We start from the raw sequence: 16,854 nt of genomic DNA on the forward strand, positions 1-16,854 counted from the left end.
AAGCGTTCTAGAGCAAAAAGAACAGCCAAGCCTTCAAGCTCGTACACGGAGTACTTAGCTTCTAAAGGGGTAAGAGCCCGTGAAGCATAAGCAATGGGGCGTCTCCTTAACTCAGATTCCTGGAGCAAAACGGCTGCGACAGCTGACGAAGAAGCGTCGGTTTGCACTATGAAGACCTTAGTGAAATCCGGCATAGCTAACACCGGAGCGTTAGAAATGGCCAGCTTGAGATCGTCAAAAGCAGCCTGCTGAGAAGCTCCCCACTGAAACCTTACTCGCTTACGCCGGAGTGCATTAAGAGGGGCCGCACGACTGGCAAAATTCGGGACGAATTTTCGGAAGAAGTTAACCATTCTGACAAAGCGGGACACACCTTTCACATCCTGCGGAGGAGGAAAATCCTGAATGGCCTGAGTGCGGGAGTGATCGACCGAGACACTGTTAGAGGATACAATATGCCCCAAAAAGGACATCTGAGGTTTGGCGAACGAGACCTTGGACAATTTGACTGTCAAGCCAGCCTTCCTCAGGCATGACAATACTTCATCGAGGTGCTGGAGATGATCCTCGAACGTCTCCAAATACAAAACTACGTCATCAAGATAGTGATAAAGGAAGTCAAATTTAATGTCGGAAAACAACTGATCAAGGAGTCTCATGAGAACGGCGGCGCCTGTCGAGATCCCAAAAGGCAGCCGGCAAAATTCATAAAGGTTCCAGTCTGTCGCGAAGGCCGTCAGATGACGAGACTCCTCCGCGAGCGGAATCTGGTAATAAGCTTGATTGAGGTCCAGGACAGTGAAGTACCTCGCCCTCTTGAACCATGAAAAACACGTATGTAAATCCGGGAGCGGGACAGACTGCAAGACCACTTTACGATTAAGAGCCCTGTAATCCAAAACAGGCCTATAACCACCCTGGGGCTTGGGCACCAGGAAAATGGGGGAAGAGTAAGCCGAAGTAGAGGGCCGGATGATCCCTTCCTCAAGCATGTTGTTAATGATCTCCTTTAATGCCTGCATCTTAGGAGGAGATAAACGGTAGGGCGGAAATCTGACAGGGACCGAATCCGTGACCTCTATTTTATACTCTAAGATATTCGTCATCCCCAATTTCTCAGTAAACACATCCGGGTAGGCCTCGCACAACTCCCTAATACGCTGCGCCTCATCCTCAGTCAAATGGCTAAGATCTGACACCACTTCGTCCTGAGGCGGCGATACCGACGACGCTGAAGCAGAATTACTAATGTGCAAAGGTATTTTATTCATTGGTGAAAACTTAAACCAACATGAACGCTCCTGAATATCTAAGACTAAACCAGAATGATCAAAAAAATTTGAACCAAGAATGACAGGATACGGTAAATTACTCGCAACATACAAGGAAAATTTCCAAGTAAAATTGGAAAGACGAATTTTACATTTTACCAGTCCCAGGACTTCAATTCTGGAAGAATTGGCTGATACAAACGAATGCAAAACCGGAGATAAATGAGGAAATTTACAGACAGCTTTATGTAAAGCAAACCATCTTTCACTAATAAATGACACCACACTACCAGAATCAAGAAGGGCCGAAACGGGCTCATTGTTTATTTCGACCTCAACCAACGGACTCAAACCTTTAATTTCCGTAGATATCTCTAAACAGCCCACAGGGCAAATAGGAGACGGTTCACCAAACGAACAAGATGTTTGATTAATAACAGGGGAAGGCAAGGCGGTACCATTGTCCTGCACCACCTCCCGCTGTAGTCAAGAGCTATTTGAATGGATGGTACAATGTCGCGCAAGATGACCTGCGACCCCGCACCGAAAGCATACAATATTACTGGTTCTGGGCGGAACCTCTACCCTAGAACCAGCACTAGCACCCTGACTGTTGTAACGAGACCGAGAGGGGCATTTATTACGCAAATGATTAGAAGCACCGCAATTATAACACTTTCTTAATAAGTTAGGCTTACGAACCACCACAGACTCCCTGTCATTAGAACCAACCGGGGGCAAGCTAGTAATACGAAGTGAGTCCGCATGGCGAACACCTTCAGCCGATACCAGTATCGCTTCGAGCTCCGCAAAACTGTGAGGTTGAGCAGCAAAACAAAGACAGGAGCGGTATAACGGGGAAATGCCCTCTACGATCGTGAGAACGATCTCCTCTTCTGTATAATGTAACGCAAACACCTTGCGTAAAATTTAACATCAGCAACATATTCTGTTAAAGGCTCGTCCGAGCGTTGAACCCTGAAATAAAATTTCAGCACTAGAGAGCTGAGAGCCCTAGCCGGAATAAAATGAGTAAGCAAATAAGCATGAAACTGCTGAAGTGACAACTGATCAGAAATAGCACTAACTATTTTATTGGAAAGCACCCCTGTAGTATACGGATAAAGAATTTGCAATATTTGAACGTGAGTTAGCCCGAACACAAGAGCATGATCCTGAAATTCCACAAAAAATCGCAAAAAGGTAACTACATCATCGGCAGAATTTACCGAATAACGAGGAACGTTTTTCAACATACTACTTAACGGGTGAGGGATACTAGAAAAGGGCAAATTCACAGAAGGCAAGATCGATTGCTGAACTGGAAGATTAGCCTGGGGGAGAATCCTAGGTAAAGAACCTTGCTGCGATTCCAGCAAGCCTTGCGCACCATCCAACTCAGGATTACCAATAACCTTATTGGGTTCCTCGTCAACCCGATTAACAGAAGGAGTGACAGGTTTAGATTTAATGGAGAGTGCGGCCAACCAAGCCTCAACCTTTCCTAAAAGTTGGACCGCCTTGTCCTTCAAAGCTCCAATTTGACTTACCAGTTCCTCCTTTAATTCTAAGGAGAGTAAATCTTCCGTCCGATAAACATAATGGGTTAGACGCCCTTGTACTCGTTTTAACTGATGGAGAGACGCTACATCGTTCTCTAAAAAATCCATAACTGAGGATATTTCAGTCAAATTGGCCTGAATAAGGGACGCCACACTCGCAGCCTCACCGTCAGAGACCTTGGGTACCACAACAATTTTATCTAAATTAGTTCGTAATAATAACTCATCCGCTTTAACTGTCCCTTTAGACTCTACATTACGAATTGACAGTTCGTATAACAACTCTTCTTTTCTAAGAGACCCAGGATATGCCACGTCTCGAGTAGCCATGGTAAAGATATCGCCGGCCACCAAGCTGAATGGGAAACACCGTAACCGAAAGAGAGAGAGAGACCACGCACACTCAAAATTGCCCGAAAGCACTGGTAGGAGCACAAATAAACGCTCTGCTACCAGACTGCTGCACCAAGTAAAATTGGCAGCGATATGGAAATAAGGAAGGTGCGGGCTTCAAGACCGAAGGCTGAATACCAGTGACGAGCAAGGAGACCCATAACGCAGTCAGCGAAAACCGAGTCGTTGTAATGCTGAACATTTATTACAATAATGAGTGCGCACAAACAAAGTCCGTATTCATTGGGGGACCTGCCCTCCAACAATTCAAATATTACAACTCTCAATTCTCAATTCTTAACAAACTCCTTTTAGTGACAACATGTTGAATTAAAAGAAACCCCGTTAACACATTAACTTTTACAGAAGTAAACCCTCTTACTATTTATTAAGGCTCTTAGCCTCTATTAACAAGAGAACAAATACGTTACATTCTCAATATAAGGCAACTCCCTCCCTAAGCCTAACGTTGGTTGGTAAGCTTTCCTACCTCCACGCTCGCGGCTAGATGACCAAGCTGCTTGCTCGCTCCAAGCGAACTGAACGAAGTTTTCTGCGAGCACCGTGCCATCCCTCGGCAGAGGCGAGGAGGGGCAAGGTGGAGAGAGAACACGACAAGTGCGCAGGTCGGAGGAAGGCTTGCCAACACAATTTGGAGGGTGCCACCAGGGCGGAAATAATTTCGCATTTCCCTGGGGCCATAAGGGAACGGGACAACATTTGTACTTTATTAAGATAGGAAAAAAAACACACATGTTACAAAAATATAATATATGCAGATCGACCTGTATGAATTGTAAATTTAAAAGTACATGACGAAGGAGAGTTCCTCTTGGTACATTTATTATAATCTCTTTTAATATCAATGTTGAAACCTTCAAATGAATGTCACCCTTTTAGACTCAAATATTAACACAACATTGTTAAGTTATAGTATACCACATTTTATTTTTTATTAGTTGTTTAACGATCTCCAATCCATTTTACAAGATATAGTTTTTAACAGCATTCATAAGTCATTCCCAATCAGGTACCTGATCTATTCATAAGGTAAAATATGGCTGATGATGCCTACAATTGATAGGTGAAACATGTATCATCTAATGTATCAATTTTATGCTAATATTTTGATAAGGACAGTCCTAACTTTTAAGATTGTATTGAATAGGTGGGAGAACAGTATAAACATTCCAGTGTTATTTAATACAAATACTTTCAATACGGACCCAAGAATAAATTTTATCACGTGTAAGATACCACTTAGTCGAGCAGCTCATCTCCTTTCTCCCAAGTCTTTCCAGCCCAAGCTTTGCAACATTTTCGTAACGCTCCTCTTTTGTGGATTCCAATAGAAAATTAATTCATGAAATTTCATCAGAGAATTGGTTCTATTTATGGATATTCTGAAAACTATGGAGCCACTTTCCCTGTACCTGCAGTGTAAAAAGATCTGATTATATCGTTCTTCAGAAATATAACTTTGCATCAATTATTTAAAAAAAAGATAAAAAATGGTGTCAATCTTCAAGCCACCCAAGTTGAATATTCAGCTACAAAAGCATCTGAAACATTCTCCGAACCTTAAGACAGAGCTAAGCAATTGTTCACACGTTTGAAGCAACAATTTCTTCAAGATTAGTGGACAACATGACCAAGATTTTCCAGTACTATTTTATTTTTTTAAAGAGTGTGAAGTTTTAAATAACGTTTGGTGGTCATGGGAAGAAACTGAATTAGTGTTGCTTGGTGATGAAACAATATAGTTCCCTCAAACACAGACACTTCCATTATTCCGAAAATGTTGAAAGAATTTTGGCAGTTGAAGCAAGTGAAGAAATACAGATTTATTGGTGAAACATCGAGGGATACAAGTAATAGCAGTGCAATGAAAAGTTCTTACTAAATGAATTACACACAAAGCACTACAGTCTATGGTGTTTGTGGTTATTAACATACCATGTGTAAAAGAACGGTTTGCAGAAGACATCATTTGGTAACGGACACCCGACAAAGGAAAGAGTCTTCCAGAATTTCTTCACATCAAAGCAAACTGTTCCTGTAAGTTCAGTGAGTTTATTCGAAATATTTACATCGATTACATACGTGGGTTTTTTTCAACTGTTCAGTAGGATCACTCGTATTAATAGGTTTATTTTTATTCTGTATGTGGTTAAATATAATTATTTGAGAACATTGCACCAATGGTTAACTGCCTTCCTCATCAAAATGATGTATTCAAACATTATGAAATGGCCTGGATATTCATCAGTAGCAGATCGTAGCACCACCTGAACTCTTAACTCTCTGTATCAATTACCATCCCTCTGAAGCATTACAGCTATCAAAGAGAAGTGCTGACAATGTCTGAATAAATTCAGAAGATTTGGCTAATCATTTGATAGTTTCATACGAAGCAAAAGAAATGGCTAACACCTTCTGGAGGATCTATTTCTGTGAACATGTTGAAAATACTTCCTTCTTTTTCTCATGCCACTAACTACTTTTATGAAACTCAGATGTGGAGGTGCTAGAATATTTATGTGTTGGTGAACCTATGGTCATTGAGGTTGATGTTCATGAGTATCTTGAAATACCATGGGACCAGTGGTATACCATCCTAGCCACTCATTCTGGCTAGTTTTAGAATATTCAAAAGTAGCAAAATGATCAAGAAACCTAGTTAATAAAGAGCTCAGAATGTGCAAGGAGTAGTTCATATGTGCTCTGTGCCTTTGGCAGGAACATGGAAGACACTACGGTCTGGTATGGTCCACAAGTAGTAACTAGTCGTGGGGGAGGACTCGACACAAACGCCAGTGGCGTAGCATGGTAGCATGGTCAGAGTAAAAGCAAGTTTGGAATGTTTTACGTTGTCATACACACAAATTTAGACTTCTTCTCTATTTTATTATTATTATTATTATTATTATTATTATTATTATTATTATTATTATTATTATTATTATTTAAAAACACCTTAACCTTAGATTTTAAAATAAAAGACTAAAATAGCTAGCCTATAATTATTATTGCACAAAAGTGTTGATAAATTGAGAGAACGTGGTACTAAATCATCAGAATCATCCACACTTCCAAAACAAATAAAACATTGAGATGCAATCACTATGCCACTAGTGTTAACAACCTAGCAAGTTCCATAGCTGTCAGCTTACATTCAGGAGATTGGTTCAAATCCCACCATTGACAGCCCAGAACATAGTTTTCTGCAGTTTTCCATTCTCATAGCAGGCTTAGCCGCTATTTTCCCTTCCCATCCCATAGTCTCCATAAGACCTCTGTATGTCAGTGCAATATAACACAAATAATTTTTTTTTTAAAGTTTAACGATGACCTCAGTCTTCCTACCCATCATATCCCAGCTATCCTCCTCCATTTACACCACATGACCTCAGTCTTCCCCACGATGACCTCAGTCTTCCTCTTCTCATCTTATTCATTTTTCATTCATTTATTTAGCTTCCATAGATGGTACAATTACATCTGTTGAAATATGCCAACAGTATAGGCGTTTTACAAAGGTGAAAAATGAGAGTATCCTCCTAATTCAATACAATAAATATTCCATCATTAGACGGAGTAAACAAATTCAAACATATTTCAGCTTGTTTGAGCCATCTTCAGTGAAAAATCAGGGGAGTTTGAAATAATTTACATAATATAAGTTGAAAAAATGAAACCTGTTTGAATTTGTTTACTCCGTCTAATGACGGAATATTTATTGTATTGAATTAGGAGGATACTCTCATTTTTCACCTTTGTAAAGTGAAAACCGTCAATACGGAATGATTCTAATATCTAGTATAGGCCTTGTCGAGTGATTTCCTATTACTAACAATAATATATGCACAATAATGAACATTTTGAAAAAGAAGAAAAAGAAAAAATACAGAAACACCAAATACCTCAATGTTAGGTCAGCACTTAATTTTTTTAAATAATAAATAATATTAATAACCAATATTTACAAGACAAAATAAAAATCTATTGGTGTGGTGTTAATAAGTACATAATCAATGTGACATTAACACATCTTTAAGGCTATATACTAGATATTAAGAATATTTACAAGTTAATATCAAAGCTATTCTCCTCCATTCACCCCACATGACCCCTCGACTAAAGATGGTTCATACGTACACCTGCCTCCATGGAACTCGCTTATCTCCTTTTTGCTAAAGACCTCCAGCCATTGTTCCCAACTGTTTATACCTGCAATCATTCTCATGACTTTCATGTCTGTTACTTCTAACTTATAAGATATCATGAGTCTGCCCAACTTCCACTCTAGTAGAGGGATTTGGTCTGAAAACAGTGATGATTCTGCCTGGGACTAACTTTGTTGGCAACAACTGCAATAACTTAGTTATGCCCTGATACGGTTGCACTCCTGGGGAGAATGGTTCCCTATGTAACATTCACTCCTCTTAGGTGTCTTCCCTACCGGCATCACTTTAGCTTTCTTTTCAGGTTGTTAGACTGGAAACTGAAAATACGTTTGAAAGAAATAACAATTTCCAAGACTGTTTCTGGTCTTTTCAGATGCTGGCATTCTCCAGGAGATGGTACCATGGAAGGAAGCTATGGAAGAAATGGCCAAGCAGGAAGTGGGTACGACCAAAGTGTTCCTGAATGCCTCAAGGGGAGCGTGTCGTAAAGGGGAGTGCAACATCGGCAGTTTCCTTACTGACGCTATCGTCAATGAGGCAAGTAGAGATAAACATTGGAATCGTATTTTCATTTCACAGAATTGAGTCAATAGAAACACAATAAAACTCTATGTGGAACCATACAGCTTTCTTGAAGTTGCCTTGCATGGGGTGAAGGAAATAGGGAAAAGTAAAATCATTTCATTAAATATAGAAACCACTGTTTGTAATAATCGAGACAACCTTGTGATGATACACACACACACACACATACATACATACATACATACATACATACATACATACATACATATATCATTATAGACCATTATGCCTTCCAGCGTTCAGTCTGCAAGCCTCTGTGAATTTAATAAATGTTGCCACAATTCTCTATTTCAATCAATCAATCAATCAATCAATCAATCAATCAATCAATCAATCAATCAATCAAATCAATCAATATTGATCTGCATTTAGGGCAGTCGCCCAGGTGGCAGATTCCCTATCTGCTGTTTTCCTAGCCCCCTCCCAAACGATTTCAAAGAAATTGGAAACTTATTGAACGTCTCCCTTGGTAAGTTATTCCAATCCCTAACTCCCTACCTATAAATGAATATTTGCCCCAGTTTGTCCTCTTGAATTCCAACTTTATCTTAATACTGTGATCTTTCCTACTTTTATAAACGCCATTCAAACTTATTCGTCTACTAATGTCCTTCCACGCCATCTCTCCACTGACAGCTCGAAACATACTAGTCGAGCAGCTCTTCTTCTTTCTCTCAATTCTTCCCAGCCCAAATTTTGCAACATTTTTGTAATGCTACTCTTTTATCGGAAATCACCCAGAACAAATCGAGCTGCTTTTCTTTGGATTTTTTCCAGTTCCTGAATCAGGTAATCCCGGTGAGAATCCCATACACTGGAACTATACTCTAGTTGGGGTCTTACCAGAGACTTATATGCCCTCTCCTTTACATCCTTACAACAATCCCTAAATACCTTCATAACCATGTGCAGAGATCTGTACCCTTTATTTACAATCCCATTTATGTGATTACCCAAATGAAGATCTTTCCTTATATTAATACCTAGATACTTATAATGATCCCTAAAAGGAACTTTCACCCCATCAACACAGTAATTAAAACTGAGGACTTTTCCTATTTGTGAAACTCACAACCTGACCCCGGTTATCAGCATACCATTGCCTGCTGTCCATCTCACAACATTTTCAAGGTCACGTTGGAGTTGCTTACAATCTTGTAACTTATTTATTACTCTATAGAGAATAACATCATCTGCAAAAAGCCTTACCTCCGATTCTACTCCTTTACTCATATCATTTATATATATAAGAAAACATAAAGGTCTGATAATACTGCCTTGAGGAATTCCCCTCTTAATTATTACAGGGTCAGATAAAGCTTCACCTACTCTAATTCTCTGAGATCTATTTTCTAGAAATATAGCAACCCATTCAGTCACTCTTTTGTCTAGTCCAACTGCACTCATTTTTGCCAGTAGTCTCCCATGATCCACCCTATCAAATGCTTTAGACAGGTCAATTGCGATACAGTCCATTTGACCTCTAGAATCCAAAATATCTGCTATATCTTGCTGGAATCCTACAAGTTGAGCTTCAGTGGAATAACCTTTCCTAAAACCGAACAGCCTTCTATCGAACCAGTTATTAATTTCACAAGCATGTCTAATATAATCAGAAAGAATGCCTTCCCAAAGCTTACATACAATGCATGTCAAATTTACTGGCCTGTAATTTTCTACTTTATATCTATCACCCTTTCCTTTATACACAGGGGCTACTATAGCAACTCTCCATTCATCTGGTATAGCTCATCTGACCAAACAATAATCAAATAAGTACTTCAGATATGATACTATATCCCAACCCATTGTATTTAGTATATCCCCAAAAATTTGCAACTAGTGCTGTGGCCTCATTTAGTTCTATACCTCTTATCTTTAAATTGTTAGAAACTGAGTCTAACCATCATCATCTTGGTCTCCCTCTACTTCTCTTACTCTCCATAACAGAGTCCATTATTCTCCCAGGTAACCTATCCTCCTCCATTCACCTCACATAACCCCACCACTAAAGCCAGTTTATGCGTACACCTTCATCCATCAAGTTCATTCCTAACTTACCCTTTATCTGCTCATTTCAAGTAGCCTCCTGCCATTGTTCCCACCTGTTTGTACCAGCAATTGTTCTTGCTACTTTCATGTCTGTTACTTCTAACTTACGAATAAGATATCCTGAGTCTACCCACCTTTCGCTCCCGTAAAGCAAAGTTGGTCTGAAAACAGACCGATGTAAGGACAGTTTCCTCTGGGAGCTGACTTCCTTCTTACAGAATACTGTTGATCACAACTGCGAGCTCACTGCATTAGCTTTCCTGCACCTTGATTCAATCTCACTTACTATATTACCATCCTGGGAGAACAAACATCCTAAATACTTGAAATTATCTACCTGTTCCAGCTTTGTAACACCAATCTGACATTCAGTTCTGTTGAATTTCTTACCTACTGACTTCAATTTAATTTTTGAAAGGCTCATTTTCATACCATACTCATTGCACCTATTTTAAAGTTCCAAGATATTAGACTGCAAGCTTTCGGCACAATCTGCCATTAAGACCAAGTTGTCAGCATAGGCCAGACTGCTTACTATATTTCTACCTAACTGAATCCCTTCCTGCCACTTTCTACCTTCCGGCAGATGATCCATTATACTACGAACAACAAGGATGAAAAATGACACAACTGTTTTATTGTCTCCTTTGTTCTCACCATGAATTAGTGTTTACAATAATTAGAAATAAGGATTCCACCTAATCAATTCATATTTATTATGTGTGACTATACATATCACATTGTGGGACTAGTTTCAATCATATAATGATCATCCTCAGCTACTTATAGCTAAAAATTGACAAAGCATTAGACTCTGTATATATACATAATACAATGACAAAACTTATACCGGTACATTAAAATTGGGTGATGTGCTCATGAGTTGTGTTATGAAGTTTGGTGTGTCTTAAGAAAAGTAAAGTTTTGCATCTGGTGACATGACGACAGGTAAAAATTTTTGAAATTAAAGTTAAAATTACTTCTTAATGTCATTCACATTGGATCAAATAATATTTTAATAAATGCCAAATTCATCCCATTTGAATAGTTGAATCTGTGGAAAGTATGTCTGAGAATTTAAGCATTCACTATAATAATAATAATAATAATAATAATAATAATAATAATAATAATAATAATAATAATAATAATAATAATAATAATAATAATAATAATAATAATAATAATAATAATAATAATAATAATAATAATAATATTATTATTATTATTATTATTATTATTATTATTATTATTATTATTATTATTATTATTATTATTATTATTATTATTATTATTATTATTATTATTATTATTATTATTATTATTATTATTATTATTATTATTATTATTATTATTGTTTAATTATTATTATATTCAATAGAGTTGATTGCATGTGTTTACAAATTAAACTTCTATCATTTTCCAGAAATTTTTAAACGAGGTGTGGTTAATTGGCATTTGTAGAACCTCATGAACTATATATAAATTTGTGAATTGTGCCAGTAAGGGTTGTTGAAGATGGCATCTCCAGTAGCACAGTCACGACTGATTGTACACACTCAATTGAGATTTAGGTCTTCAGTCAGTTCATTCAGACTGTTCTCTTAGGCTCTAGAACCGCCATAGTTGAAATGAGCTGGATAGTGGACCTCCAGGCACCTCTCTTCACAAGAGTAATTACAGATGCAGAATTAGCTGAGACTAAATCTCCCATCCCATCTTGCTGTAGTTATATAGTTAGTCAAGTCATACATAGGATTAACACAATAAACACAAAAGTACAAGGACAATCTCTACATCTTCAAATAGGTAGGCTCTCTCCTCATCAAGTTCGCCCAGTTTCACCAGAAGGGAGAGAATCAGCGTTCATTGACTGATCTTCAGTCTTTATGTGGGAAGAAACCAAGCTTGGTAGCTGCAGTCACTTAAGTGCAGCCAGTTTTCAGTACTCAGAAGATGGTGGGTTTGAACCCCACTGTCAGCAGCCCTGAAGATGGTTTTCTGTGGTTTCCCATTTTCACATCAGGCCAATGCTGGGGCTGTACCTTAATTAAGGCTATGGCCACTTCCTACCAACCCCTAGCCCTTTCCTGCCCCAACATTGCCATAAAGCCAGGTCTCCACTGATTAACATTTAACAACAATATGTTAAAAATGACATGTTGAAATTGACATGTATATGAACATTTGGTTAATAGTTGACTTGAAATGTTAACTTGAAGTGTTGAAGTTCACATATATAACATGTTAGCATGTGTTCCAGTGGGATTAGAAAACATATTAAATCAATTCATTGTTTGTGTGGTATTGAATAGGTGGATCTCAATAAACTTTTTTATCGTTGAATTAAAGTTGTTTTATGTTGCACTGACACAGATAGGTGTTAAGGCAGGTCTCGACTGATTAACATTTAACAACATGTTAAATGTTAAAACTGTTAAATGTTAACTGGTGACACCACCAACATGTTAACTGTTAACAAATACAGTAGAGACAATACGCGACACTCTGCGAGATATCGAGGGACAGTGATTAGAGCTCTGTCTAGCGGAGTGACCTGAGAGTTACTGATTCTGTCATAAGAGCACGTGTATTTGTTTGTGAAGTTTTTGGTGTTGTTTATGTGTTTGTATTAAGTTGACATAAGTAAATGGTAGCGTGTGTCATTCCTTTATATCTCCTCTAAATATGAGTGAAAAGATATATGCTGTGTTTGGCTACAATGACTATGAAGTGCAGAAGGATTTGCGGTCTTTCTTCCGTTTCCCTCATGACAAGAAAATATAAGTAAACATTGTGTTTGTATAGATATTCTTCGAGTTACAAAGATTTGTACAGTACTTCCAACATTTCTGACCTGCGCGATCCATATTTTAACTGGTTTAAAATATAATCTTATTTTATTGTATAGTGCAGCAGTTAACCTTCAATACCGATGTGTTGTTGTAAGTGTGATCTGTGGGTTTTGATTTAATTCAAGAAAATGGATATGCATATGTGTGTGGCTGGTTGTGTTCAAAGTTACCCCATTTGGAATGCCGTAATGTGTTGTCAAGCACTGAAGGAAATATGGGTGATTTAAGAAATGTACATATTTTGTTGAAACAATATGATGATGCAAATTTCCTTTACCCTAATGTAATGGCAAGTATTGCTTATAGGGAAATTTTGAATGTTCTTGAGGATGAATTTATAGATCTTCTTTCTGTTAGTAGGCTTTAAGTTAAAAGAAAAATTGTCCAGCTCTTAAATATAAATTCATTGAATCGTGTGTGTAAGGAATGTGCCGATATTTTTATTGACAAGTGTCTTAATGTGATGATACAATGCTTTTAAATGAGAAAAAAGACAAATCTAGCCATGAAACTTCAGGTAGGAATACTAAAGCTAAAAAAGTAATGCATAAATGAAAGATCAAGCTCTTTCACAGCAGTCCATTTCAAATCTTGGTTATACGACTACTTTCAGTTTTTAAATAATAACCTGTTAAATAAATTTTCATTTAATTATCCAAAATTGCTTTAGCAACTTTGAAGTGAATATCTTATTAACACTCTCTGTCTAGATGTAATTTATTTATCCATTTCTGTATATGCATTTCCATTGAGATTTGAATTCAACACTAATTTTCAGGCCACACCACTAGGAGCGGCACTTGCGAATTGTCTCCCATTTTAACAAGGCTAAATCCGGAAGTGTCGCGTATTGTCTACTGTATTTGCTGTTAAGTTAAATACTGTTTCATTTAACATTGTATCCACACTTACTAATTAAACTTGACTTCCTCTGTTTATGCACAGTTAGTTCATCATATCAGTTTGTGTTAAAACATTCAGGTGGTGTCTTGTATTTTGAAATAAGGACAATGTTGCCACTGGATTTTGAGAATGATGTTGTTGTTGTTTAAAGGGGCCTAACTTCTAGGTAATCACCCCTTCTTGAGAAAGAAGGAAAGGAGAATGTGGATACGATAATATATAAATAGAAGGCACAATGTGGATGAAATTCAGAATGAGTTGGATGTAGAAGACAGGTTTGGATTTAAAAACTTTCTGAGAATGTCTGACCATGACTTTAATGTAGTTACTTATACGAACTTTGCCGAAGCCAAGCCGATAAACTTTTGTTGAATTAATGTACATTTCAATACGAACCAGTCATGAGATTTGTAACTTGTAATAAAACAACTTGTAAAAGAAGGTGGGGAAAAAAAAAATATGGATAACTACAGGGAAGGGGAAGAAACCAGGGCTTTAATCAAAGGCATACATGAGTATACACTGTATGCCCTCCACTAAACTCCACTCTGCCCTCCAATTTCTTGTGTATACCTCAGTGGCGGCTCATAGATATCAGCCTTAGTTTCATAATTCCACAAATATCTCAAGTTCTTGAAACCATGTTATCAAGATACACACTTCGAACACTATAGACCTCGTGCGCATGGATGTTGCTGCGCTCTGGCGACAAGTTGCTCGAATGGTTCATGTGACTTGCTCTCGTCATTGAAGTGAGACATTGCGATTATCAGGCTGCGTTTGTTGAGATAATGAAATCAAGTTCGAGATGAAAGAAAGTTCTACAAAGAGTAGAACAAATTTTCCTGTGGTTGGATGTAACTACTCCTATAGAAATTGCCCTCCTGGGACAAAGTTCTTAGTATTCCCAAACAATAAGCAACACATTCAGTACCTCATTTAGACAAGATTGTTCATCTCAGTCATAGGTGTCTTAGTGAACTTCAGTCCTCCAATCATTGTAGCAGACAACTAGTATCTTTTAGGTAGGGCTTAAACTTAAACATGATTATATAATTATTGAATTGTACATGATTACATCAATTTAGTTCACTGTTTTTAATTTTTTTACTTCTAACTCGAGTAGAAATTATATCATGTTTGAAATGTCTGAATAGTGGTAAAATCTATGCATGAGTATGGTAGCCATGTAACACAATGTATAACGCTTGAAAATTAGCGGAAGGTAATGTTCGAAATAAAACTTCTCTACTGTGAGAATAATATTTGAAGGGAATTCTTCATTTCTGGAGACACACACTTTCACACTTTTCTATGGAGAATATACAAACAAGTCACAGGAGTTGAGGTTCATAATATACAAATATGCCTGTAGGCCCTACCTGGGCGTAATATACGTGAGTTTCCTTTAACTTGATATCGCCAATGTCAATATACAACTATGGAACATTACACATATTCTCATCAATCACGGGCATTTCCCGACACGAGTAAGGGCACTTAATCTCCAAAAGAGAGAGTCAGTCCTGACCTAGCACTATCTCATCCGGGCTACTAGGGTTTCTCTTATTTTACTAACAAACCCAGGTGTGACAAGCAACATTAGGACGATAAACAGAACTCCTGAAGTACCCTCTGCTCATTATCTCTGCCGTATCTCACTGCAGAACTTTTTATGTCTTTAGAAATAAGGAGCTGAGTTGCCAGTTTATTAAAATATCTACTCTGCAGTTTCATGATCTTGCGTACACTATGGCTGGCAGATATGTGTAATTTTCTTTGATGGAACCACGCAGGATTTTTAGAACGAGCCCTAGTCTCAATTGCAGTAGAATATGTCTATGATTTTGTGACTTTTACAATTACATTGTCATAATAAAAATTCAGGACGTCACTTGGCAACGTGCACCCATAATAATTGTTTCGCACTATCGATACCTTGCCACTTGGCAAGTAATTTATTCCATAGCATCTAAACAGTTCTAATTGCTGAAGACACTGAAGTAAAAGTCTTCTTTGCTCTGTTCTACAGCATCCACGATGGCTTCAACAATGGAATTGGAGATAATTAAGGATTCACCTTCACACTCGGCCTTCAAATTTCTTGTAAAAGCACAGTCTATAATTTTAATTTTCTCAAATAGTTCAGTTTTTGCTGAATGTTTCAAATCCTTCACTTTACAATACACTATAAACTGGCCGCTTACTTAATCTGTCCTTGAACGTTTCTCCTAAATGTTCACCTTTAGAATATTCTGCAGCAACATTCTTAGGTTTTTTCCCATTGTTGCAGGAAGGAAGAGTTTGAAGAATCTCTTTCTGTATTAATATAAATGCAGAGTGCAGCAATGTGCTTGCAGCATTTGGAAAGGCCTGCTTTGCATTCACACTCGGCTGACTGAACATTCCTGTTGCAATCGATCTGTTAAATATTAAAACAAGACTGGCATTAATTAATGAAAAATGGCAATGGATACGGATAATATGTACTGTATAATAAAGTTATGTTTGAAATTAATAGTCTATATATATATATGCCTTTGCTGGCAGGACCTAGTCTTTACAGTGCACTATGTCTTCTGGTATGGGCTAGAGCAATTTTGTTACTTTCATTGATCTGTCTCGGTCTTATCCTTGGCTTTGACAATATGAAAGTGACGGAGGTATGAGCGATGCTAGTAATGCCATTCCTTGTGCAGCCAGTCCCTGCTATGAATGGTGTGAAAATGTTGCTCATAGGGTCAGTTGGTGCATGCATTTCAGTGGGCTTGGCAGACTGATAAGTAATGGCAACTTCTGGCTCAGTGAGGAAAGCAACGGGAAACTACCTCACTCCTCATTTCCCTAGTATGCCTCTTCAGTGATGCCTAAGCCATCTATGACAGCTGATGGCGGAGCTGTTGAGGATCCAACCAGCCTTTCGGCTGAAGACTGAACATACATACAGTCTATATATACACATAATTTGTGGTGCAGAAAGAAAGGTAACTATTACCTTAAGTTTAACTGCATAAGGCGGTTGATTAATGCTCGTTTCTCTCAAACA

At 37.8% G+C, this 16,854-nt stretch overlaps 1 protein-coding gene across 1 annotated transcript in view; it reads left to right on the forward strand.

Moving 5' to 3' along the window:
• LOC136858719 (apyrase) overlaps positions 1 to 16,854 on the forward strand; it is a 168,050-nt gene that overhangs the window by 117,193 nt on the left and 34,003 nt on the right. The window contains exon 5 of the mRNA XM_067138461.2: positions 7,787 to 7,950. Coding sequence (XP_066994562.2) covers positions 7,787 to 7,950 — 164 coding nt within the window. The remainder of the gene's footprint in view (positions 1 to 7,786; positions 7,951 to 16,854) is intronic.

This window comes from Anabrus simplex, chromosome 1, assembly GCF_040414725.1.
Source record: "Anabrus simplex isolate iqAnaSimp1 chromosome 1, ASM4041472v1, whole genome shotgun sequence".
Lineage (NCBI taxonomy): Eukaryota > Metazoa > Arthropoda > Insecta > Orthoptera > Tettigoniidae > Anabrus > Anabrus simplex.